Source organism: Heterodontus francisci, chromosome 14 (genome assembly GCF_036365525.1).
Source record: "Heterodontus francisci isolate sHetFra1 chromosome 14, sHetFra1.hap1, whole genome shotgun sequence".
Taxonomy (NCBI): domain Eukaryota; kingdom Metazoa; phylum Chordata; class Chondrichthyes; order Heterodontiformes; family Heterodontidae; genus Heterodontus; species Heterodontus francisci.
Genome location: NC_090384.1, coordinates 43,154,425 through 43,182,312, shown reverse-complemented (window position 1 = coordinate 43,182,312; position 27,888 = coordinate 43,154,425). Strand labels below are relative to the sequence as shown.

Below are 27,888 nucleotides of genomic sequence, written 5' to 3'. Positions count from 1 at the left end.
CATTATAAATGCCACTCACCCATCCAGGCCACAGCAGGTCGTTAAATCTCTTCTGGCACTGGATCCACGCTCTTGCAACCAGCCCTCGGCTACTGGCTTCCTCCGCCATTCCTAGCCATGCCTTCTTCACTAGGATTGCTGACCTCCTCATCCTGCTGGAAACAGGACATCTCTCCTTTGCCTTGCTGCCTGCAGGAGCATCTCCAGGGAGGCATCACTGAATCTTGGAGCAACCCTTCCTCAAGATGAAGCCATTCCTCTGCAGCCTCCGTTGACCTAAACCCCTTCCTTTGTAACCTATGTCTGCAGCCTGCCTGAATGCTGTAGATATGCCTTTAAAAATGGCGCCTATCAGCAACTTTCAGGCACTATGACCTGCCTGCCACCCTTAATTGGCCACCTTCCCCACCTGCCGGCACTTAATTAGCTCATCCTTGTAAAATCGCTGAGGAAGTCCCACCAGACATGCATGCCTCCGACCCAAATACCCCAAAAACATCGGATCATCCACCCAACTGGTAAAATTAAGCCCTATGTTTTTGGCTAGCTTTGTGCTAGCAACTAACTGTTCCCAGTTCAGCAATTCTGTTCATTTTGTTGATAGACATTTTCTTGTGGAATTCAGTCTAATTATTACTATCAGAGACTGGAGCCTAAAATTACTGTTACCAATTTTAAAAGTTCACATTTGCGGGACAGGAGTGATGACTTAGTTCTGTTTTTGAATCTATAGTGACCGACTGAACTCAACATGGCAGAGCAAACTTAAGTATTTCCACATCAAGGGGAGGTGGCCGGCTATCTGAGGTAACATCAAAAAAATAATCATATTAAATGGACCGCTCTTGGATAACAATAATACCTGGTTGACATTGAGATGGTGTTCAGTCCAGTAGAACTACAAGTTCTCTCAGCAATCTCTAGAAGTTGTATGTATTTTTCAAATATCTTGTCAGGGGCGTGAATTCCAAAGAACAAATCGAACTCATCTTCTTTTTTCTGGGGGAAGAAAACAATCTTGATGCTTATGACTTTTAGATTCAAATTAGTCCATTAATATAATCTCAGTATTATTCATCTTATTCCAAGCACTGTCCCAACCCATGTAAAATCTCCATCATCACCACTCTCCTTAAAAGCTCAACATCTACTCTTCCATGTTTGTAAGCTACCGCTTAATGTTAACTTTCCCTTCTTATCCAAGCTCCTCAAAAGTTGTAGTTGCTACCCAATTGTATGCTCACGTCTCTCACTAGTACCCTCCAATCCATGCTCATCCCTTCTGCTGTTTTGGAAATCAATGACCACACCATCCGCTTCCCTAGTCCACCTGCATTAAGGTATTATTCCTATCTTGCCAAATATATTCACTAAATCGCCTTTATTTTTTGTTCTGCAGCTACATGGTTACCTCCAGAATATTCAAGGGGGTCACCCTTGGTTCCTCTCAATATTACCTGCCAGTACACAGTCAGCTTCCACATCAATGTCTGCAATATGCAACTCCACTTCTCTGCACCATTTTCAAGTTAGGGGGCCCATAGTGCTGATAGGTACCGAGTGCTGGTGGCCATATTATTGGGAGCTAAGGTCTGCTGCCTCAAATACACAAGTAATGCATAGTGTACCATAATGCAGCAGTAAAGTGCCTGTAGCCCATGATATGCAGCACGATCATCTTCAGAAGGCTCAAGAGATGCAGGCATGGTTGTCCCCTTCCAGTTCTCTGCTGCTCCTTGAGGTTATGGGTCACATTTTCCTGTAAGAGAGAGGGAAGAATATCTGTGCGTGTGTTGCAATACATTTAGGTAATGTCCCTGCCAAAGTTGAATAGCTGGAGGTAAGTGGAAGCAGCGCAAGGTGGGTGTGATATTGGCAGTATTGGTATATGTGTAAAGGTGAGGTGGAGTATTTGAATGTTAGGCATAAATCCTGATTGCTAATGGGTGAGTGATGGAGCTGTGGTGCATTGAGTAGCATGAGATATTGGTGGAGTAGCAGATAGGCGACCTTATGTGAAAATGCATTCACTGACCCTGACCACCCATGTGAAGTCATTGAACTTTCTCACTGTTACTGAGGCCATTGCTGACAGCATTCACAATGACAGTATGTCTCTTCTCAAATCCCACCTCAACCTCATCTTGCTATTTGACATGAAGTGCAAGCTGTTGATGGTGTGACCATGGATCTTGTGCTTTCCACCCCATCCCACTTTCCTTATGCCAACCCTCCCCTTCTGCATTTATGCTTTCGGATACCCAAGAACAGCTCCTGGACAACCAGTGCGTGGCAAGAGCTACATCAGACCCCTGATGAAGAAGCAACAGTACGAGGCAAGCATTACACCAGACCCCGATGAAGAAGCACTGTCACTTAATTGGACACTTGCAGCCACCAGCCCAGATATGGCAGTGCGTGAACTTTAGAAGGTAGAATAGAGTTGGGGTCAGCACATGGTAAGCCACCAAACATGAGCAGGCTGTAGCCAGGACAGGGGGAAAGGATTGTTTTTGTGCCAGCTCACCAGAGTGCGAGGTCGCAGAGGCGTTCTGCTGCAGAAGACTCAGATTAGGACTTTTATGGGGCAGCATACAGGAGAACACTGATGGGCATGCATGAGATGCGTGGTGCATTGGCAGGCCTGCCACGGAGCCTGTTATCACTATCAAGAAGCATGGAGGAGCCCGGCTCCAACTTGGCAAAGGGCTTCGCTCAGGGGTTGAAGCCCATCCTTTCCAGCGTGGAAATGGTGGCCAACCCCATGACTGCACTTGTGGGCCTACCCATGATGCAGCATCTAGTGGCTGATATCTCAGCTTTCAGTGCAGCAAAGGCAGAAGCCACCGAATGTCTCAGTGCTGCAGTAGATCAGGCTGAGGTCATGGGAGCCAAGCTTGGTGCCGTACAGGATCAGAATGCTGACATCATGGCTGCGGATACCAGTGCTTAAAGATCCATGCAGGCTGTCACAACAGTCCAGATATCTAGCCTCCAACAGGTGACTAGGATTGCGGAGGCCTGCCCTAGGTGTGGCAGAGGCTACATACAGCACGAACCTACTATCCTCTTTCAGGACGTCAGAATTCATGCACCCACCACTGCCACTCTGCTCGTGTCCTTGCTGTTGCCTCTCAACCAGCCAGCCCAGACTACTGCCTCCCATGCTGATGGTGCACTCTGTAGCAGGGCCCAGAGGCTCAGAGCTGCCCGAGGTCGTCCTGCAAGGCCATCTGCAGTCTCCCCCACTGAAAGTCAGCAGCCTGCCACTAGCCATGCTGCAACCACTGGGGTAGCACTTTGAAGAAGTGTTTGGCCAGGCAAAGGCATCCATAAGACAGGTACTAAGGGAATGCACTAGGGTGAATAATTCAGTTTTATGTGTATTTTTGGAAGCATTGTTGGATAAAGTTGCTATGGAATGGTTTTTTTGTTGGTGATTTTTATTTCAGAATATTGGCCAAGAGGATGCTGTGATGGTACATAACAAATGGACTGAAAGGTGGGGAATTGTGCAGAAGCTGTGATTATGGAGATGACATCTCAGGGTATGTGGAGTTTGAGTATCCGCTTACTGACAGCTTGTCCGGAGCAAAGGAGTCCCAGATGCCTCCTCCCATCCTCCTCTTCCCTCTGTTCACTGTTTCTCTTCTCCGCTGCCTGTGCTCCATTTCCAAATCTGCAACTGTAGCCCAAATTACTTGAAGCAGACTTTCTCTTGACAGGTCAGTCGAGTCCTCTGACCTCCTTATCAAAATCCAGCACCATTCCCTTGAAAATCCAAAGTTTGCAAAACTCCTCCAATAATACAGAACACAATACTTTCACAAACTCTACACCAGCAAAAGTCAAAAGTACCCCAACTGGAAGATGGATGGTCAGCCTCTTAAATAACACTACTGGAAGGTCCCTCGCACAGCTGAATGCATGTTCAGCTCAGCGTGTTTAAGAGCAGGGTTAATCGGACGTGCCTCGTCCAAAATGGCAGATCATGCGCCAAATCAGCATTAGAGGGTATCTGACGTCACAATTCGCCCATTGCATGCTTCTGGTATATGCATGGCACACGCATGCAAGAGCCATTAATAAGGGCGTACTGCAGGCCCTGCCAAATGTGACCAGAAGCCTGCTAGCTCCTATTTTTTGAGCTCAGGGCTTCTGCAGCACTGGCATCAGTAGCCAATTTCATTGCCATGATCTTTAATGCCGAGCAGAATATTTGTTATGGAAGCTAGTTCATCTTAGTGCCTTCAGTAAGTGCAGAGGACACAAAGTGGTCACCTACTGCATGCATGCAGCATTTAGATCCCTCTACAGATGCACCCAAACTGTAAGTCACTTGCCACATTTTCAAATGACTGCATGAATGGCTGATGCTGACCAATTAAACTGAGTTTGTATGCAGGGCCTGTGAGGCTTGATTCCCTGGGCTCAGCAACTGAAGGAGCCCTCGGGCTGATCTTCTGTCCAGTCAGCTGTAGCTCAACCAATTCCACTTCCGTTTGCTCCTCCTCACTCATACTTGGTGCTTTACTAAATGATCTCTCCTACAACTCAGTAACTGACTAGATATATCTGTGCTGGTGCTTACCAATACAGGAATGGGTTTTCCACACTATATTGGACCCACCTCTGCACGGAGTTAACATCGGAGTCATAGATTACAAAAGCAAAGAGGTGTCAACCTGGTGAAGCTACAACCCAGGACTACTTGCATGCCAAACTGCGTAAGCAGCATGCGATAGACAGAGCTAAGTGATCCCAGAACCAACGGATCAGATCTAAGCTCTGCAGTCCTGCCACATCCAGCCGTGAATGGTGGTGGACAATTAAACAACTAACTGGAGGAGGTGGCTCCACAAATGTCCCCATCCTCAATGATGTGAGAGCCCAGAACATCAGTGCGAAAGATAAGGCTGAAGCATTTGCAACAATCTTCAGCCAGAAGTGCCGAGTTGATGATCCATCTCGGCCTCCTCCTGAAGTCCCCAGCATCACAGATGCCAAACTTCAGCCAATTCGATTCACTCCACATGATATCAAGAAACGACTGAAGGCACTGGATACTGCAAAAGCTATGGGCCCTGACAATATTCCGGCAATAGTACTGAAGACCTGTGCTCCAGAACTTACCGCGCCCCTAGCCAAGCTGTTCCAGTACAGCTACGACACTGGCATCTACCCTGCAATGTGGAAAATTGCCCAGGTATGTCCTGTGCACAAAAAGCAGGACAAATCCAACCTGGCCAACTACCGCCCCATCAGCCTACTCTCAATCATGAGTAAAGTGATGGAAGGTGTCATCAATAGTGCCATCAAGCGGCATTTGCTTAGCAACAACCTGCTGAGTGATGCTCAGTTTGGGTTCCGCCAGGGCAACTCACCTCCTGACCTCATTACAGCCTTGGTTCAAACATGGACAAAAGAGCTGAACTCAAGAGTTGAGGTGAGAGTGACTGCCCTTGACATCAAGGCAGCATTTGACCAAGTATGGCATCAAGGAGCCCGAGCAAAACTGAGGTCAATGGGAATCAGGGGGGAAATTCTCCGCTGGCTGGAGTCATACCTAGCGCAAAGGGAGATGGTTGTGGTTGTTGGAGGTCAATCATCTGAGCTCCAGGACATCACTGCAGGAGTACCTCAGGGTAGTGTCCTAGGCCCAACCATCTTCAGCTGCTTCATCAATGACCTTCCTTCAATCATAAGGTCAGAGGTGGGGATGTTCGCTGATGATTGCACAATGTTCAGCACCATTCGCAACTCCTCAGATACTGAAGCAGTCTGTGTAGAAATGCAGCAAGACCTGGACAATATCCAGGCTTGGGCTGATAAGTGGCAAGTAACATTCGCACCACACAAGTGCCAGGCAATGACCATCTCCAACAAAAGAGAATCTAACCATCTCCCCTTGACATTCAACGGCATTACCATCGCTGAATCCCCCACTATCAACATCCTAGGGGCTACCATTGACCGAAAACTGAACTGGAGTAGCCATATAAATACCGTCACTACAAGAGCAGGTCAGAGGCTAGGAATCCTGAGGCAAGTAACTCACCTCCTGACTCCCCAAAGCCTGTCCACAATCTACAAGGCACATGTCAGGAGTGTGATGGAATACTCTCCACTTGCCTGGATGGGTGCAGCTCCAACAACACTCAAGAAGTTCGACACCATCCAGGACAAAGCGGCCCGCTTGATTGGCACCCCATCTACAAACATTCACTCCCTCCACCACCGACGCATAGTGGCAGCAGTGTGTACCATCTACAAGATGCACTGCAGCAATGCACCAAGGCTCCTTCGACAGCACCTTCCAAACCCGCGACCTCCACCAACTAGAAGGACAAGGGCAGCAAATACATGGGAACACCACCACCTGCAAGTACCCCTCCAAGTCACACACCACCCTGACTTGGAACTATATCGCCGTTCCTTCACTGTCGCTGGGTCAAAATCCTGGAACTCCCTTCCTAACAGCACTGTGGATGTACCTACCCCACATGGACTGCAGCGGTTCAAGAAGGCAGCTAACCACCACCTTCTCAAGGGCAATTAGGGATGGGCAATAAATGCGACGCCCACATCCCGTGAATGAATAAAACAAAAGTCTCTTTCTATCCACCTCACAGCTTACTGTCCCACCTAGCTTTGTATCATCAGCAAACTGGATACATTACTCTCAGTATGTTCATCCAAGTCATTAATAAAGCTTGTAAGTAACTGAAGCCTAGTACTGATCCTTGTGGGACCCTACTAGCCACAGGCAGCCAACTTGCAAACAGCCTGTTTATCCCTACTCTCAGCTTTCTGTCCATTAACCAATCCTCTATCCATGCTAATATATTACCCCCCAATTCTATGAGCCCCTAACTTGTGTAATAACCTTTATGTTGCACCTTGTCAAATGCTTTTTTGAAAATTTAAATATACTACATCCACTGGGTTCCACTTTATCTACCCTGTTAGTTATAGTCTCAAAAAACTTGCATAAATTTGTCAAACACTATTTCCCTTTCATAAAACCATGTTGACTCTGCCTAGTCATATTATGATTTTCAAAGTGCTTTGCCAGCACCTCCTTAATCATAGATTCCAAATAGAAGAGCAATTACAACACCTCCCCCCAACAACCACCAATCCCCCCCACCCACCCCGCAACCATTTATTTTAGTTTATTCTTGAAATGTGGGCAACACTGGCATAGCCAATTTACTGCCTATTCGTAGGAAATTCCAGGATTTTGAACCAGTGATGGTGAAGGAATAGCAACATTCTGTCCAGGTCTGGATGGTTTGTGATTTGGAAGAGAACTTGGAAGTGATGGTAATAAAAACTGAGTGCTGGAAATACACAGCAGGTCAGGCATTACCAGCACTTTCTGTCAGATTTCCAGCATCTGCAGTATTTTGCTTTTATTGGAAGTAATGGCATTTCCCTATTCCTACTCTTGACCTGCTCAGTGGTAGATGTTGCCAAGCTGGAAGGTAATATCAAAGTAACCTTGATGAGTTGCTTCAGTGCATCTTGTCGATAATACATACTGTAACTATAGTGCAGCTGTGGTGGCAGGGATGAACTTTGTGTTCAGTGGCAGCATTAACATTGCTTTGTCTTGGATGGTGTTCTTGACTGTTATTGTGACTACACTCATTCAGATATGTGGTGAATATTCCAATACATTCTTCGGATTAAGAAGTGTGCAACTCATTGCAGAATAGTCCCTGAACTGCTCTTATAGCCGTGATGTTTTCATTCCTGCTCCAGTTAAGCTTGTTCATGGCGGTCACTGCCTATCAGAATTTGATCCAGTTCCATTCTGAGTGCTTCAAGTGAATCATTACTTGGAAAACTATGGTGGAAATCTATTCAATAATCAGTAACAATAATGTTAAAAAGCTTATACCTTAGTTTCAGTTTACAGGTTTTCTACCCTTTCATTACTGCTTTGATTCTGCATTGACTTTATTCTACTCACCATTATATTGAAGCCTATCTCTTTCAACTTCTTCAGATAACATCTCCTATTCATTTCATTTCTGTCAACGCCAATATCAGATTTGCTTGTCACTAAGACAAAGTCAACTTTAGCCTGCAACATACAAACATTATGGTTCAGAAGATGGACAGCGTATGTGCAGTAAAACAGCAGAGTTTCTCTTTCTACGGAAAGAATTACCTTTCACCTAATGCATGCTATACCTGAGCGGGGACTGTTTAATGGGACAATAAAAGGGGACTTTATGCTCTATCCCCCTGACGCTGGGACGGTTTGAACGGCAGAGATTTATTCTGTGTTTCATCCAAGGTTGCTTCATGGGACAATGTAGAGGGATTTTGACTTCTAACCTCTTCAGTACCTGATACAGATATAATGTAGATGGATCTCTAAACTGTGCTACTCCTGATCTAACAAAGCTTTCTAAGACAATGTACAGCTTAGATTTGAAACTGGGGTCCCCATACACTAAAGAGGATGAAGGCATATCAGATGCTGACGTGAAGAATTCTTTGAATGGTGTCAAAAACCATCTGCACATTCATGGAGAATCTCTTCCTCGTCACATAGGACGGCTTCAATGTAATCTATCCTGGGGAAGCCAGTAAGCCCACAGAATTGAACAGCCCTTTTTCTCTGCAGCCTCGCTGCGATGCCAAAGCTTGCGCAATGTGTTGCAATTATAAAGGGCATCAGTGACCCTGCCTAGGGATGACCATACTGCTTCCTGCCTTATGTTGCACAGATTCACCAGGGCTGCCTGAAAGAAACCTGAGCAAGAACATCTGAAGCTATTGGTCACATTCACAGCCATGGAGATAGCAAAGCAGACAGAAGGGTTTGTCTTCAGATCTTCATGCAACAGGTCACAGACCAGCTTCTGAGAAGTGAACTCCTCCGAGTTCCTCTGGGATAATCAACCACTATACTGTGCACTGTTGAAGAGGAGTAACAGCCTCATTTGCTTTAGTTTGCCTTATCGAACGCTTCAAGATCTGTTAAAAGGTTGTTTAGTAGAAGATTAAAGGTCCCTTCATGTTGCTAATCAAACAGTTCCAGGTCAGATTTGGCTTGGATTAAATGGAGGATAAAATTATCTCACACGTTCTATTGAACAGTCACACATCAAAAGAAAGCTCAAGTCAGAAAATAGACAGCTATGTTAAGCAAAACAGCGATAGTTTCTCTTTCTACAGGAAGAATTACCTTTCACCTAATGCATGCTATACCTGAGCTGGGACTGTTTAATGGGATAATAAAAGGGGACTTTATGTTCCATCCCCTGACCCTGGGAGGGTTTGATAGGACAGAGATTTATTCTGTGTCTCATGCAAGGTTGCTTCATGGAACAATGTAGAGGGATTTTGATTTCTAACCTCTTCAGTATTCACTCCATTCATTGTCCCATCATACAGCATGGACTAAAGCTGTAGTATTTCAGAGAGGTTGTTGTAGGACCTCTGCTGTCAGGACCAAAACCTGTGGGAGGGTATTATCTCGCGAGCTGCATTCTTCTGGTATGAAGCCTGACTCTCCTTTCCTCTCATCTATGTTGCTCTTCCTCAATATAATAATAATAATAATGGCACACAGTAGTAGGCCAGGAGAGAAGGCATACTTGCTCCTGAGTTTCTCTGACTGTGCGTGGGGTTGGGGAAGTAGGAGGTTCAGAAACCTGATGGTGTTCTGACTCAGTAGTCAGCAGTCAAAATCAAGAGCATGTCTCAATCTGTGAAAAACACTAACTACGTTTTTCACTCTTCAAAGGTCACAAATTCCTCATTTCCACCTTGATCAGACGACACAGGCAGCTACTGCACTGTCTACCAGTCTAACTTACCAATAGCAGGGTAAAAGTAGGAAACTCGCATCTATAGTACCACTGGCTGATAGATGGCCATGATCAAAAGAGGCCACTGGGGACTTGGCAGGGAAATTGCAGAAAAGCTCGAAAAGTGCAAGAAAAATTAGAAGAAACATTTTAAAAACACACAGGTGATTGAAACGGCCTCAACACGACTTCCCCCTGAATTTCCACGCCAAATAAAGGTTCTGTGCCATTCTAGTACTGCTAATGCGTTGTAACTATCAAGGAAATTCACTTCCAATTATTGCTGTTGGTGTATCCCAACATATTTCGACAATAACACTCCTTACCTTTAGGTAATTGTCTTTTGTAACTTATGACAGGAAGTCCTTGAGAAATATCAGTATTTTAAGGGTATCCAATACAGAAAAAATTGAAATACAACAGCTCTAGTCCATGCTGTATGATGGAACAATGTGAATAGAGTGAACACTGTATCTGACTTGAGTTTCCTTTTGATGTGTGACTGCTCAACAATGTGAGATAGTTTTACACTCCATTTAATCCAAGCCAAACCTAACCTGGAACTGTTTGATTAACAACATGAAGGGACCTTTATTCTTCTTCTAACCAACACTTTAACAGATCTTGAAGTGTTCGATAAGGCAAACCAAAGCAAATGAGGCTGCATCTCCTCTTCAACAGTGCACAGTAAAGTGGTTGATTATCCCACCATTTAGTCTGCTTAATCAGATAGTGTAAATCAATAGAATGGTGTTACCAGTAGGTTGTTATTCTCAGGAAACAGGATTTCGTCTTCATTGTTGGTTACGATGAAAATTGTTTCATCATTCTGTAAATAAAGAAATGGTTTTCATGACATTATGTTCATTCATCTGCTATAATGAAGCAGTCACAAGAAATAAAAAGGCAAAATGCTGCCAATGCTGAAAATCTGAAATAACAACAGAAAATGCTGGAAATACTTAGCAGGTCAGGCAGCATCTGTGGAGAGAGAAACAGAGTTAACACTTCAGGTCAATGACCTTTCATCAGAATTGGGAAAAGTTAGAAATGGAATAGGTTTTAAGCAAGTGAAAAGGGGAAGGATGGAAAAATAACAAGAGGGAAGGTCTATGATAGGGTGGAAGACAGGAGAGATTAAATGGCAAAAAAGTTGGTGGTACAAGGCCAAAGGGAGTAGTAATGGGACAAGTAAGGAAACAAAATATGTATCTCGAAGAGGCATGAATGGTAGAATGATGAGCAGCTGCTATCCAGAAGAAAAAACAAAAGAAAACAAGGGTAAAACCAAAACCTGCAAAGAAAAAGGAAACAAAATCGGGACAGAGGTTACGATTTAAAGTTGTTGAACTCAATGCTGAGTCCAGAAAGCTGTAAAGTGCCTAAATGAAAGATGAGACGCTGTTCCTCGAGATTAAGTTGAGCTTCATTGGAACACAGCAAGAGGCAGAGGACAGAGAGGTCAGTATGAAAGCAAGCCCGTCATTTTAATTCCCCACCTCTGATAGCTCCCCAGTTTCCTTGAGCGTGCATATGAACACAGCATTCCGACCGAGGGTTTTATCTAGTCTGTCAATTATTTTCTCCCTCTATATCCTGAGTGTATTAGTATTCTTAAGCTTATCCTTCAGTGATATTATGGATATTATTAACGCCAGGGTTGGGGCCGACCATGACTCATGGCCCTCCTGCCTAGGTTGCTATGGCATTGGATGAATGAGAATGGACAGAGACTGCTGGAGTTGTGTACCTATAACAACCTCTGCATCACCAACTCGTTCTGTCACCAGGTTTCATGGAGAACCCAAGATCACGTCATTGGCACCAGCTGGGCCTCACCGTCACAAGGCGAGCCTCTATAAACAGTGTCCAAATCACATGCAGCTTCCACAGTGCGGACTGTAACACCGACCACTCCCTGGTGTGCAGCAAAATTAGACTCAAACCAAAGAAGCGACATCACTCCAAGCAGAAGGGCCGCCCGTGCATCAACACTAACAGAATTTCTTATCCACAGCTGTTACATAAGTTTCTAAATTAACTTGAAAAAGCCCTTCAAAACACTCCTGCAGGGGATGCAGAGACGAGGTGGGCCCACATCAGAGACGCCATCTATGACTCAGCAATGACCACCTTTGACAAACAAGAAAAGCAGAAAGCAGAATGGTTTCAATCTCACTTTGAAGAGCTGGAACCTGTCATAGCCGCTAAGAGCACTGCACTGTTGAACTACAAGAAAGTCCCCAACGAGTTAACATCCGTAGCACTTAATGTAGTAAGAAGCGCTGCACAAAGAACAGCCAGGCACTGTGCAAATGACTACTGGCAACAACTATGCAGTCGTATTCAGCTGGCCTCCGACACTGGAAACATCAGAGGAATGTATGATGGCATTAAGAGAGCTTTTGGGTCAACCATCAAGAAGATCGCCCCCTAAATCAGGGGACACGATCACTGACCAATACAAGCAAATGGACCGCTGGGTGGAACACTACCCAGAACTGTACTCCAGGGAAAATGTTGGCACTGATACCGCCCTCAATGCAGCCCAGTCTCCACCAGTCATGGATGAGCTGGACGAACAGCCAACAAAATCGGAACTCAGTGATACCATTGATTCTCTAGCCAGTGGAAAAGCCCCCGGAAAGAACGGCAATACCCCTGAAATAATCAAGAGTGCCAAGCCTGCTATACTCTCAGCACTCCATGAACTGCTTTGCCTGTGCTGGGATGAGGGAGTAGTCCCACAGGACATGCACGATGCCAGTATCATCACCCTCTACAGGAACAAGGCTGACTGCAGCGACTGCAACAACTACCGTAGAATCTCCCTGCTCAGCATAGTGGGGAAAGTCTTTGCTCGAGTCATTTTAAACAGACTCCAGAAGCTGACTGAGCATGTCTACCCTGAGGCACAGTGCGGCCTTCGAGCAGAGAGATCCATCATTGACATGCTGGTCTCCCTTCACCAGCTACAGGGGAAATGCCGCGAACAACAGATGCCCCTCTATGTTGCTTTCATTGATCTCACCAAAGCCTTTGACCTCGTCAGCAGACGTGGTCTCTTCAGACTACTAGCAAAGATCGTATGTCCACGAAAGCTACTAAGTATCATCATCTCATTCCATGACAATATGAAAGGCACAATTCAGCATAGCGGTGCCTCATCAGACCCCTTTCCTATCCTGAGTGGCGTGAAACAGGGCTGTGTTCTCGCACCTACACTGTTTGGGATCTTCTTCTCCCTGCTGCTCTCACATGCGTTCAAGTCTTCAGAAGAAGGAATTTTCCTCCACACAAGATCAGATGGCAGGTTGTTCAACCTTGCCCATCTTAGAGTGAAGACCAAAGTACAGAAAGTCCTCATCAGGGAACTCCTCTGACGATGCTGCATTAACATCCCACACAGAAGAGTGTCTGAAGAGACTCATCGACAGGATTGCGGCTGCCTGCAACGAATTTAGCCTAACCATCAGCCTCAAGAAAACGAACATCACGGGACAGGACATCAGAAATGCTCCATCCATCAATATCAGTGACTCCTCTGGAAGTGGTTCAAGAGTTCACCTACCTAGGCTCAACTATTAGCAGTAACCTGTCTCTCAATGCAGAAATCAAAAAGCGCATGGGAAAGGCATCCGCTGCTATGTCCAGAGTGTGGGAATATGGCGCACTGACAGGGAACACAAAAGTCCGAGTGTATCAAGCCCGTGTCCTCAGTACCTTGCTCTACAGCAGCGAGGCCTGGACAACGTATGTCAGCCAACAGCGACATCTCAACTCATTCCACCTTCGCTGCCTCCGGGGAATCCTTGGCATCAGGTGGCAGGACCGTATCTCCAACGCAGAAGTCCTCGAGGCGGTCAACATCCCCAGCATATACACCCTACTGAGCCAGTGACACTTGAGATGGCTTGACCACGTGAGCCGCATGGAAGATGGCAGGATCCCCAAGGACGCATTGTACAGTAAGCCTGTCACTGGTATCACACTCACCGGCTGTCCATGTCTCCGCTTTAAAGACGTCTGCAAACGCGACATGAAGTCCTGTGACATTGACCACAAGTCGTGGGAGTCAGTTGCCAGTGATCATCAAAGCTGGCGGGCAGCCTTAAAGGCGGGGCTGAAGAGTGGTGAGTCAGAGACTCAGCAGTTGGCAGGAAAAAAGACAGAAGTGCAAGGAGAGAGCCAACTGCGTAAAAGCCCCAACAACCAATTTTATCTGCAGGGCCTCTGGAAGAGTCTGTCACTCTAGAATTGGCCTTTATAGCCACTCCAGGCGCTGCTCCAGAAACCACTGACCACCTCTAGGCGCTTACCCATTGTCTCTCGAGACAAGGAGGCCAAAGAATCCTTTAGTAAAGTGTCTATTTTATTAAAGTTCTTTAGCAAAAACCGAGGTAACTTCTGCCATTTCTCTTTCATTTCATGAGTTTATCTTGCTTCTCCTTTAGTGGCCCTATCCATGTTTTAATTTTCCTTTTGGTATTTATGTGTATATAGAACACTTCATTTTTTTTGTATCTTTGTCCTACTTATATCACTCTTGATCCTAATCTTGAACCTTCTTATGTTGTGAACACTAAGGTGCTTTCCTACTCTTGCCTGCTTTGATTCATTAACAATTACAAATCCTGTATTGATTTGTTTCTTTCTTATCTACTGAACCAGAAAGGAGTCTTGTATACACTGTAAAAACTCGATTCCCTTTTCTCCTTTCCATACTTCTTCCTGCCAGTTTATCTGAGGTAACTGAAATCTCCCAGATTATTCAATGCTTTCTGCTCACCTAGTTGATCACAGAATAGTTGCAGTCTGCCTAGATACTTCTTCCTCCAATTCCCTTCCACTGTTTGGCAGTCTGTAGCATACCCTTATTTGGGTGACAGATCCCTTTTCTTTTAATTCAATTCATATGGATTCTGTATCCATCTTACTGCTAATTACATCATTCTTCCTACTTTGATTATATTATCTTTAACCAATGAAGTTACTCTTGCTCCTATCCTTCCTTCCCTTTACTTCTGAAATGTATTATATCCTGCAATATGTCCGTTGTGTCGTGGCAATGCTACCGGAATGGTAATCAGAGGCCCTGACCAATGCTCTGCTGATTAGAGTTAAAATCCCACCAGGGCAGCTGATGTAATTTAAATTCAATTAATTAATAAAATCTGGAATTAAAAAGCTAGACCCAGTAAGTGTGACCCTGAAACTACCAGATTGTCATAAAAACCAATCTGGTTCACGAATGTCCTTTAGGGAAGGAAATCTGCTAACCTTACCCAGTCTGCCAACATGTGACTCCAGTCTGACTACAATGTTTGACTGCAAGCTACTCAGTTGTGCCAAGCTACTACAGAGAAGTAAAAAAAAACTGTATGGACCACTTAGCATCAACCTAGGCACCGGAAGAGACAAGGCACACCTTGCCCAGTCAACCCTGCAAAGTCCTCCTTACTAACATCTGGGGGCTTGTTCCAAAATTGGGAGGGCTGTCCCACAGACTAGTCAAGCAACAGTCTGATATAGTCATCTTTACTGAATCATATCCTACAGCCAATGTCTCAGATTCTTCCATCACCATCCCTGGGTCAGTCCTGCCGGTAGGACAAACTGGGCCTGTGGCTCTTGGTGAGGGAACCAACAAGAGGGAAAAACATACTTGTCCTTGTCCTCACCAATGTATCTGTCACCGTTGTATCTGACCATGACAGTATTGGTAGAAGTGACCACTACATAGTCCCTGTGGAGACAAGGTCCCATCTTCACACTGAAGATACCGTCCATCGTGTTGTGTGGCATTACCACTGTACGTAATGGGACAGATTCAGAACAGATCTAGCAGCTCCAAACTGGGTATCCATGCAATGCTGTGAGCCATCAGCAGCAGCAGAACTGTATTCAACCACGATCTGTAACCTCATGGCCTGGCATATTCCTCACTCTACCATTACCATCAAGCCAGGGGATCAACCCTGGTTGAATGAAGAGTGGAGGACAGCATGCCAGCAGCAGCTCCAGGCATACCTAAAAATGGTAGCTGGCGAAGCTACAACACAGGACTGCATGCATGCTAAATAGCAGAAGCAGCATGCAATACACACAGCTAAGCAATCCCACAACCAACAGATCTATTCAAAGGTCTACAGTCCTGTCACATCCAGTCATGAATGGTGGTGGATAATTAAACAACCAACCAAAGGAAGAGGTTCCACAAACATCCCCATCTTCAATGATAGGGGAGCCCAGCACATCAAGACTGAAGCATTTTCAACCATTTTCAGCCAGAAGAGCTGGGAGAATCCAGCCACCATTATAGCCTTGGTCCAAACACGGACAAAAGAGTTGAACTCAAGAGGTGAGAACAAGCGCCCCAGACATCAAGGCAGCATTTGACTGAGTGTGGCATCAAGAAGCCCTTGGGAATCAAGGGAAAACTCTCCATTTTGTTTTTTATTCTTTCACAGAATGTGGGCATCACTGGCAAATTCAGCATTTGTTGCCCAATCCTAATTACCCTTGACAACTGATTAGCTTGCTAGGCCGTTTCTGAGGGCAGTTAAGAGTCAACCACATTGCTGTGAGTCTGGAGTCACATGGAGGGCAGATCAGGTAAAGATGGCAGATTTCCTTCCTTAGTCCTTAAATGGACATTAGTGAACCAGATGATAGCTTCATGGCTGGACTAGCATTCAATTCCAGATATTTATTTATTTAGAGATACAGCACCAAAACAGGCCCATCGGCCCACCGAGTCTGTGCCGACCATCAACCACCTAGTTATACTAACCCTACACTAATCCCATATTCCTACCACATCCCCACCTTCCCCTACCACCTACCTATACTAGTGGCAATTTATAATGGCCAATTTACCTATCAACCTGCAAGTTTTTGGCTGTGGGAGGAAACCGGAGCACCTGGCGAAAACCCACGCGGTAAATTAATTGAATTTAAATTCCACTAGCTGCCAACATAGGATTGAACCCATATCCCCAGAGCATTCAGCCCAGGCTCTAGATTATTAGTTCAGTCACATTACCACTATGCCACCATCTCCCCCACTGGTTGGAGTCATACCGAGCACAAAGGAAGATGATTGTGATTGTTGGAGGCCAAACATCAAAGTCCCAGGACATCACTACAGGGGTTCCTCAGGGTAGTGTCCCAGGCCCAACCATCTTCAGCTGCTTCATCAATGACCTTCCCTCCACCATAAGGTCAGAAGTGGGGATGTTCATTGATGATTGCTCGGTGTTCAGCACCATTCGTGACTCCTCAGATACTAAAGCACTCCATGTGCACATGAAGCAAGACCTGGACAACATTCAAGCCTGGGCTGATAATTGGTATGTAACATTCATGCCACACAAGCACCAGGCAATGACCATCTCCAAGACAGAATCCAACCAATTCCCCTTGACATTCAACAGCATTATCATTGCTGAATCCTCTACCATCAAAACCTGGGGGTCACCATTGACCAGAAATTAACTGGACCAGCCATATAAATACTGTGGCTACAAGAGCAGGTCAAAGGCTGGGAATTCTTCAGTGAGTAACTCAGCTCCTGACTCCCCAGAGCCTGTCCACCATCTACAAGGCACAAGTCAGGAGTGTGTCAAAAACGTGGAATTTCCTAACAGCACTGTGGGTGTACCTACATGACGTGGATTGCTGTGATTCAAAAAGGCAGCTCATCACCACCTTCTCAAGGGCAACTCGGGATAGGAACAAATGCTGGCTTTGCCAGCGACGTTCACATCCCATGAAAGAACAAAAAATACTGTTCTCTCTGCAGCTGTGCTTCAGTCATCCCTACTATATCCAGCTCGTTCTACAAATTATTGCCTCCAATTCATCCATTTTGTTTTGCTGTGCATTGCTGTACCAAGTTTAAATTATATTTCTATATTCTTATTCATACTTATTATTTCTCTCTCTTTGTTTTAATAGTTATTTTACCAAATGCTCCGACTTCATTTGAACTCTGGCCATTGTGCTATCCTTATTCCTTCCTTTAGCTGTCCTTTAATCACTTTTTCTGATTCTTTCATTGTTTGGTTTCTGTAATTTCTAACAGTTTCCTCCCACCATATTATTAGCATAGCTGTAGTTATATTTTCCACTAGGAGCTAGGTCCCAGCCCAGTTCAGGTACAGCCTGTCCCAACATTACAGCTTCTTCCTGTCCCAGTAATGGTGTCAGAGTCCCATGAAGTGGAAACCCCCACTTCCCAAACCACTCCTTTCGCCACATGTTGGTTTTCCTAATCTGTTTTCTCCCATGCCAATAATCCCAAGATTATTGCCCATAAAGCCCTAATTCTCAATTTAGCTAACTCCTTATAGTCCCTTAGCAGAACCTATTCTCTCGTCTTTACTATGTCATTGGTTCTGATATGGAGCTCTACAATTGGATCCTTCCCCACCCTGTCCAGATTCTTTCCCAGCGATTTCATGATGTACCTTACGTTGGCAACCCAACTTTCAGCTCTCAATCCTGACTGCGAAGCAACAGAGAAACATAGAAAACAGGAGCAGGAGTAGGCCATTCGGCCCTTCGAGCCTGCTCCACCATTCATTATGATCATGGCTGATCATCCAAGTCAGTAACCTGTTCCCGTTTTCTCCCCATATCCTTTGATCCCTTAAGACCCAAGAGCTATATCTAACTCCTTGAAAACATACAGTGTTTTGGCCTCAACTGCTTTCTGTGGTAGCGAATTCCACAGGCTCACCACTCTCTGGGTGAAGAAATTTCTCCTCATCAGAGTCCAGAAAGGTTTACCCCATACCCTTAGATTAGGACCACTGGTTCTGGACTCCCCCACCATTGGGAACATTCTTCCTGCATCTACCCTGTCAAGTCCTGTTAGAATTTTATAGGTTTCTATGAGATCCCCCCTCACTCTTCTGAACTAGAGCGAATATAATCCTAACTGATTCAATCTCTCCTCATACGTCAGTTCCGCTATCCCAAAAATCAGTCTGATAAACATTCACTGCACTCCCTCTATAGCAAGAACATCCTTCCTCAGATAAGGAGACCAAAACTGCACACAATATTCCAGGTGTGGCCTCACCAATGCTCTGTATAATTGCAGCAAAACATCCATGCTCCTGTACTCGAACCCTCTCGCTATGGAGGCCAACATACCATTTGCCTTTTTTAACATCTGTTGTACCTGCATGCTTACCTTCAGCGACTGGTGTACGAGAACACCCAGGTCTTGTTGCTTATTCCCCTCTCTCAGTTTATAGCTGTTCAGGTAATAATCTGCCTTCCTGTTTTTGATACCAAAGTGGATAACCTCACATTTATCCACATTATACTGCATCTGCCATGCATTTGCCCACTCACTCAACTTGTCCAAATCAGCCTGAAGCCTCTCTGCATCCTCCTCACAACTCACCCTCCCACCCAGTTTTGTGTGATCTGCAAATTTGAGATATTACATTTAATTCCCTCATCTAAATCAATATATATTGCCAATAGCTGGGGTCCTAGCACCGATCCCTGTGGTACCCCACTAGTCACTGTCTGCCATTCGGAAAAAGACCCATTTATTCCAACTCTTTGTTTCCTGTCTGCCAAACAATTTTCTATCCATCGCAATACACTACCCCAATCCCATGCGCTTTAATTACACGCTAATCTCTTTTGAGGGACTTTGTCAAAAGCCTTCTGAAAGTCCAAATAAACCACATCCACTGGCTTCCCCTCATCAACTCTACTAGTTACATCCTCGAAGAATTCTAGTAGATTTGTCAAGCATGATTTCCCTTTCATAAATCCATGCTGACTCTGTCCGATTCTACCACTGTTCTCCAAGTGCTCTGCTGTAAAATCTTTAATAATGGACTCTAGAGTTTTCCCCACTACCAACGACAGGTTGACTGGTCTATTATTCCCTGTTTTCTCTCTACCTCCCTTTTTAAATAGTGGGGTTACATTAGCTACCCTCCAATCTGTAGAAAGTGTTCCAGAGTCTATAGAATCTTGGAAGATGACCACCAATGCATCCACTATTCCTCGGGCCACTTCCTTAAATACTCTGGGATGTAGACTATCAGGCCCTGGGGATTTATCAGTCTTCAATCCCATCAATTTCCCCAAAACCATTTCTCTAATACTGATTTCCTTCAGTTCCTCCCTCTCACTAAACCCTGTGTCCTCCTTTGTGAAGACAGCACCAAAGTATGCATTTAACTGATCAGCCATTTCTTTGTTCCCCATAAATTCCCCCGTTTCTGACTGTAAGGGACCTACATTTGTCTTCACCAATCTTTTTCTCTTCACATACCTATAGAAACTTTTACAGTCAGTTTTTATGTTCCCAGCAAGCTTACTCTGGTACTCTATTTTCCCCTTCTTAATCAATCCTTTGGTCCTCCTTTGCTGAATTCTAAACTGCTCCCAATCCTCAGGCCTATTGTTTTTTCTGGCGAATTTGTATGCCTCTTCCTTGGATCTAATGCTATCTCTAATTTCCCCTGTAAGCCATGGTTTGGCTACCTTTCTCATTTTACTTTTGCGCCAGACAGGAATAAACAATTTTTGCAGTTCATCCATGCGCTCTTTGAATGTTTGCCATTGCCTATCCACCGTCATCCCTTTAAGTAACGTTTCCCAACACATCATAGCCAACTTGCGCCTCATACCTTCGTAGTTTCCTTTATTAAGATTCAGGACCCTAGTCTCAGAATCAACTACGTCACTCTCCATCATGATGAAGAATTCTATCATATTATGGTCGCTCATTGCACAACTAGATTGTCAATTATGCCTCTCGCATTACACAATACCCAGTCTAGAATGGCCTGTTCTCTAGTTGGTTCCTCAACGTATTGGTCCAGAAAACCATCCCGTATACACTCTATGAATTCCTCCTCTACGGTATTGTGACTAATCTGATTTGCCCAATCTATATGCAGATTAACGTCACCCATAATAACAGATGTTCCTTTATCGCATGCATCTCTAATTTCCTGTTTAATGCCATTCCTGACATCACCAGTACAGTTTGGGGGTCTATATACAACCCCCATTAATGTTTTTTGCCCCTTAATGTTTCTCAGCTCTACCCATACAAATTCCACATCGTCAGAGCTAATATCCTTCCTCACTATTGCGTTAATTTCCTCTTTAACCAGCAATGCAACTCCACCGCCGTTTATTTTTTGTCTGTCCTTCCTAAGTACAGAATACCCTTGGACGTTCATTTCCCATCCCTGGTCACCCTGCAGCCATGTCACCGTAATCCCGACTATATCATACCCGTTTACATCTATTTGCGCGACTAATTCATCCACTTTATTGCGAATGCTCCATGCGTTAAGGCACAAAGCCTTAAGGCTTGTCTTTTTAACATTACTTGTCCCCTTCCCACTATTTTTCACTGTGGCCCTGTTTGATTCTGGCCCTTCATTTCTCTGCCTATCACTTTTCTTATTCCCCTTACAGTCTTTTGTTCTTGTCTTTGATCCCCACCCCCGTCCTCTGGCTCCTTGCAAAGGTTCCCATCCCCCTGCCATTTTAGTTTAAACCCTCCCCAACCACTCTAGCAAATACTCCCCCTACGACATCAGTCCCAGTCCTGCCCAGGTGTAACCCATCCAGTTTGTACTGGTCCTACCTCCCCCAGAACTGGTCCCAATGTCCCAGGAATCTAAAATCCTCCCCCTCACACCATCTCTTCAGCCATGTACTCATCTGATATATCATGCTATTTCTACTCTGACTAGCATGTGGCACTGGTAGTAACCCTGAGATCACTACCTCAGAGGTCCTACTTTTCAAATTACTTCCTAACTCCCTATATTCTGCTTTTAGGACCTCATCCTTTTTTTTACCTACGTCGTTTGTACCAACATGTACCACGACCACTGGCTGTTCACCCTCCCCCTTTAAAATGTCCTGTAACCGCTCTGAGACATCCTTGACCCCAGCACCAGGGAGGCAACATACCATCCTGGAGTCTCGTTTGCAGCCAGAGAAACACCTAACTATTTCCCTTACAACTGAATCCCCTGTAACTATTGCATTCCCACACTTTTTACTCCTCGCTTGTGCAGCAGAGCCAACTGTGGTGCAACAAATTTGGCTGTTGCAGCTTTCCCCTGAGAGGCCATTCCCCCCAACAGTATCCAAAGCAGTATATCTGTTTTGCAGGGGAATAGCCCGCAGGAGATTCCTGCACTGCCTGCCGAGTCCTCTTGCTCTGCCTGGTCACTCTTTCCCTTCCTGCTTGTGGAGTCTGAGCCTGTGGTGTGACCACCTCTCTATACGTGCTATCCATGTATCTTATCTATCCCTCTAATTACAGCATCCCCTAGGCTACACCTTTCCATAATATATCCTTGGAGAGCCTCCTGCTCCATGGTCCCTTGATCAATATTCTGGCTGACCTTCCCAGTCTTTCTCCTTATTCTCACAGGGATCATACTTGGGATCTCTTTGTCTGTATGAATTAGGTCAACAGGTTGACATCTTTTCCTACTCAGCTACTGAATCATTTTGCTACGATTTGAATTCCAAATATAACTAAAAGGCCCACAAGAATAAATAAAGAACTGAGAAACTGACAAAACTGGTTCATATACCATAGTATAATTTTCTCTTTCCCACTTCAGAATTGGCGGCATCTTTAAGTTTGCTATCTTGTTTAGCCTCCACATTTTTTTGACTGCTGACACTGCTCCCGTCTTGATTCGGGACTTGATATTTGCTTGAATGTTTGACAGAGTGCTGGTATTTGCTTTCTCCTGAGTGCCATCTTCAGGTCCCTGCTCAGTGCGAGGCTCCACTGTCACCTCAGTCACGTATTCTGCTCCTTCCTCAGTTGCTAACATCTGATCGTCCTGCAGTGCCAGGTTTGGCTTCCTATCAGTTGACAGCCTTGAATATCCTCTCAATGCTTGGCTCCACTCAACCTCAGCATTGGGTTGTGCTCCCCCTTCAGTGCTGGGATCGGTTCCCATTCAAAGCTTGGATTTTCTCTTCCCACAAGTCCAGGTTCCCCTTATCACCTGGGTGTGCTTTTCCCCTCAATGTTTGACCCTGCTATATCCCTCAGTGCCAAGCTATGATCCCTCAGAGTCTGACTCTGCTATACTCCTGTGTATGGCTTTGCTCGCACCTTCAATGTCTGTCTCTGCCCTTCCCCTCAGTGTGTGGGTTTAGTTTCCCGCGTATTTGGCTTTGCTTTTCTGCTCAGTGCCAACTCTGCTCTCCCCCTCAGAGTTTAGCTCCGAATTCCCCCTTAGTGTGTGACCCAGATCTCCCTCAGTGTGTGACCCAGTGCCCCCTTGATGTGTGACCCTGCTACCCCCTCAGTGTGTAACCCCGCTCTCCCTCAGTGTTTGACCCTGATCTTCCTCAGTGTGTCCCTACTCGCCCTCAATGTGACCCTGATCTCCCTCTGTGAGACACTGATAGTTTCCTCGGTGTTAAGCCCTGACCTCCTAGTGTGTGACTCTGATTTCTCTCAATGCTGAACCCTGATCTCCCTTAGTGTTTGACCCTAATCTCGCTCACTGTTTGACCCTGATCTCCCTCAGTGTTGATCCCTGATCTCCCTCAGTGCTGAGCCCTGTTCACCCACCGTGTTGAGCCCTGATCTCCCTCACTGTTGGGCCCTGATCGCCCTCACTGTTGAGCCCTGATCTCCCTCAGTGTTGAGCCCTGATCTCCCTCAGTGTTGATCCCTGTTCATCCACCGTGTTGAGCCCTGATCTCCCTCACTGTTGGGCCCTGATCGCCCTCACACTGTTGAGCCCTGATCTCCCTCAGTGTTGAGCCCTGATCACCCTCAGTGCTGAGCCCTGATCACACTGTGTTGAGCACTAATCACCCTCAGTGCTGAGCCCTGAACACCCTCAGTGTTGAGCCCTGATCACACTCAGTGTTGAGCACTAATCACCCTCAGTGCTGAGCCCTGATTACCCTCAGTGCTGATCACCCTAGAGTGTTGAGCCCAGATCACCTTCAGTTCTGATCTCCCTCAGTGTTGAGCACTGATCTCCCTCAATGATGAGCCCTGATCTCCCTCATTGAGCCCTGATCACCCCGTGTTGAGCCCCGATCTCACTCGGTGTTGAGCCCTAATCACCCTCCGTGTTGAGCCCCGATCTCCCTCAGTGTTATGTCCTGATCTCCCTCAGTGTTGAGCCCTGATCACCCTCAGTGAAAAGCCCTGATCACCCTCAGTGCTGAGCCCCGATCTCCCTCACTGTTGAGCCCCGATCTCCCTCACTGTTGAGCCCCAAACACTCTCAGTGTTGACCCCTGGTCTCCCTCAGTGTTGAGCTCCGATCACCCTCAGTGCTGACCCCTGGTCTCCCTCAGTTGTTGAGCCCTGTCACTCTCACTGTTGAGCCCTGATCACTCACACTGTTGAGCCCTGGTCTCCCTCAGTGTTGAGCCCTGGTCTCCCTCAGTGTTGAGCCTTGATCCCCCTTGGTGTGATCCCTGATCTCCTCAGTGTTGAGCCCTGATCACCCTCAGTGTTGAACCCTGATCACCTTCACTGTTGAGCCCTGATTACCCACAGTGCTAAGCCCTAATCACCCTCAGTTGGCCCCTGATCACAGTGTTGTTCCCTGACCTCCTCAGTGCTGAGCCCTGATCACGCTCACTGCTGAGCCCTGATTACCCACAGTGCTAAGCCCTGATCACCCTCAGTGTTGACCCCTAATCACCCTCAGTTGACCCCTGATCACCCTCAGTGTTGATCCCTGACCTCCTCAGTGTTGAGCCCTGATCATCCTGTGTTGACCCCTGATCACCCTCAGTGTTGACCCCTGACCTCCTCAGTGTTGACCCCTGATCACCCTCAGTGCTGAGCCCTGATCACCCTCAGTGCTGAGCGCTGATCACCCTCAGTGTTGAACCCTGACCACCCTCGCTGCTGAGCCCGATCACCCTGTGTTGAACCCTGACCACCCTCACTGCTGAGCCCTGATCACCCTCAGTGTTGAACCCTGACCACCCTCGCTGCTGAGCCCGATCACCCTGTGTTGAACCCTGACCACCCTCACTGCTGAGCCCTGATCACCCTCACTGTTGAGCCCTGATCACCAACAGTGTTGAGCCCTGATCACCCTCAGTGTTGAACCCTGATCACCCTCACTGTTGAGCCATGATCACCCTCAGTGCTGAGCCCTGATCACAATCAGTGTTGAGCCCTGATCCCCCTCAGTGCTGAGCCCTGATCACCCTCAGTGCTGAGCCCTGATCACCCTCACTGTTGAGCCATGATCACCCTCAGTGCTGAGCCCTGATCACAATCAGTGTTGCGCCCTGATCACCCTCAGTGCTGAGCCCTGATCACCCTCACTGTTGTGCCCTGATCTCCCTGTGTTGAGCCCTGATCACCTTCACTGTTGAGCCCTGATCACCCTCAGTTCTGAGACCTGATCTCCCTCAATGATCCCCGATCACCCTCAGCGATGAGCCCCGATCTCCCTCAGTGTTGAGCCCTGAACACCCTCAGTGTTGAGCACTAATCACCCTCAGTGCTGAGCCCTGATTACCCTCAGTGCTGATCACTGATCTCCCTCAATGATGAGCCCTGATCTCCCTCATTGAGCCCTGATCGCCCCGTGTTGAGCCCCGATCATGCTCAGTGTTGAGCCCCGATCTCACTCGGTGTTGAGCCCCAATCTCACTCAGTGTTATGTCCTGATCTCCCTCAGTGTTGAGCCCTGATCACCCTTAGTATTGAGCCGTGATCACACTCAGGGTTGAGTCCTGATCTCCGTCAGTGTTGAGCACCGATCACCCTCAGTGAAAAGCCCCTATCTCCCTCAGTGCTGAGCCTCGATCTCCCTCACTATTGCGCCCCAAACACCCTCAGTGTTGAGCCCTGGTCTCCCTCACAGTTGACCCCTGGTCTCCCTCAGTGTTGAGCTCCGATCACCTTCAGTGCTGACCCCTGGTCTCCCTCAGTGTTGAGCCCTGTCACTCTCACTGTTGAGCCCTGATCACTCACACTGTTGAGCCCTGGTCTCCCTCAGTGTTGAGCCCTGGTCTCCCTCAGTGTTGAGCCCTGATCACCCTTGGTGTGATCCCTGATCTCCTCCGTGTTCAACCCTGATCACCCTCAGTGTTGAATCCTGATCACCCTCACTGTTGAGCCCTGATTACCCACAGTGTTGAGCCCTGGTCTCCCTCGCTGCCAGGCCTCGCCTCCCTCGCGCTCGCTCCTCATTAATGGCGGGATATTTACACGCATGCGCCTCTCCGTGACTGCGGTTGCCGAGAGTCCGGGCCTTGTTCGGTTGCAGGCGGTGGAGACCGGCCTCGGGCCATTGGATTGTGTGAGTTCACAATCACTTTCCCCCAGTAATAGTTCAATTCCCACCACTGAAACCGGAAAGTACAGGTTGAAAATTTAGCGCTTTAATCATTTTGTATCGGTACACTTCGGTTTCTGCCTCATATTTCACTGAGCCATTGCTCACCCTCAACGCCTGTTTTCGTCCGGAGTCAAAATAACAGCTATCCCAGACATCAGTCATCGAGCACGTTTGCACTTGAATGGAATCCGAGGTAATTTGAATTACGGGCCCCATCAGGTATAATGTGAACAGAACTGATCTATATGTGCACCAAGAACTTGTGGAACTACATTATGGTTCTATCTTATATAAAGTGTAAACATTAGCCAAACTGTAACAGAGAGATACCATATTAATGTAGTGCCCACTGTTGCTCAGATGCTCCATCACATGGAAGCCAAATAGTAGGTTGGGCTCATCACTAATTAAACTCATAATATTAAATTAGATGAACATATTGTTTTAGCTAGATTTAAGAACTTGAAAATAGAGCAACTGAGCTGGATGATATCCACCCAAGCGCCTTATGGAGTTTGGGCACGTGCTGTATGAGCCCCAAGCCCATATTTATAATAGCACACTGCACTATGGGTTGATTCCCGCAGATTGGAAGGAACCATCTTTAAAAAATTTGACAAAATGGTCCCGGAGAACTTGAGAAGGTGCTTGAGGGCATCATTAGCGATGCAACTGGATAGAGAGGGACATATTAGTGAAACCCAACATGGCTTCATAAAAATTAGGTCATGAATAATAAATCCAATTGTATTTTTTAAAGGAGTTACAGAGGTGGTGGATGAGAACGCAGGAGACGTTGTCTATTTAAATTTCTAAAAAGCTTTTGATAAGGTACTACACAAAAGTCGTCTTTCCAAGATTAAAGCCTCTGGTATCAATGGTAATGGTGGCGTAGTGGTTAGCACTGCAGTCTCACAGCTCCAGGGACCCGGGTTTGATTCTGGGTACTGCCTGTGCGGAGTTTGCAAGTTCTCCCTGTGACCGCGTGGGTTTTCACCGGGTGCTCTGGTTTCCTCCTACAGCCAAAGACTTGCAGGTGATAGGTAAATTGGCCATTGTAAATTGCCCCGAATGTAGGTAGGTGGTAGAGAATATGGGATTACTGTAGGGTTAGTATAAATGGGTGGTTGTTGGTCGGCACAGACTCGGTGGGCCGAAGGGCCTGTTTCAGTGCTGTATCTCAAAAATAAATGATGGTATTATATTGAGCTGGATTGAGAAACTGGCTGGCATGGGTTTGGAGGCTGACAACCAGTGGTGTCCTGCAGGGATTGGTGATGGGACTGTTGCTCTTTACTATTTACCATAGGTGTTAGCATGTTTTGCAAATTTGCAGATGATATGAAATTTGTGCGAGTGTTGGAATTGTAAACAATGCTCTACTGCTTGTGGTGGATTTCAATGTGTTGGGAGTGAAGTGGGACCAGAAGGGCAATATTAGTAGAATTAGCATTAGAATGTATTAATAAGTTTAGAAGAATCACTGTCGTTGTAAGGGACCAAGGAATGATGGAATACTTGACCACTATGCTGGAACTATACAACTCTGTACCTAATTGCCTTCGCAGTCTGTGTAAACATGCTGTCCTTGCTTCACTAATCAAAGAGTTAAGGGGAAAGGCTGGAGATGAGACAAGCAGTAAACTGTGGGAGGAGATAGCAGGAGAATGTTTATGAAGCAGTACAGTCCAGGT

At 46.2% G+C, this 27,888-nt stretch overlaps 1 protein-coding gene across 1 annotated transcript in view; it reads right to left on the bottom strand.

The window, feature by feature from the left end:
- Positions 1-12,945, bottom strand: part of LOC137376904 (anoctamin-9-like) — a 346,229-nt gene extending 333,284 nt beyond the window's left edge. The window contains exons 1-4 of the mRNA XM_068045861.1: positions 12,862-12,945; positions 10,588-10,659; positions 7,979-8,092; positions 863-999 (exon numbers count right to left, since the gene is read on the bottom strand). Of these exons, the coding sequence (XP_067901962.1) occupies positions 863-999; positions 7,979-8,092; positions 10,588-10,659; positions 12,862-12,945 (407 nt within the window). The remainder of the gene's footprint in view (positions 1-862; positions 1,000-7,978; positions 8,093-10,587; positions 10,660-12,861) is intronic.
- Between the last annotated feature and the right edge of the window lie 14,943 nt (positions 12,946-27,888).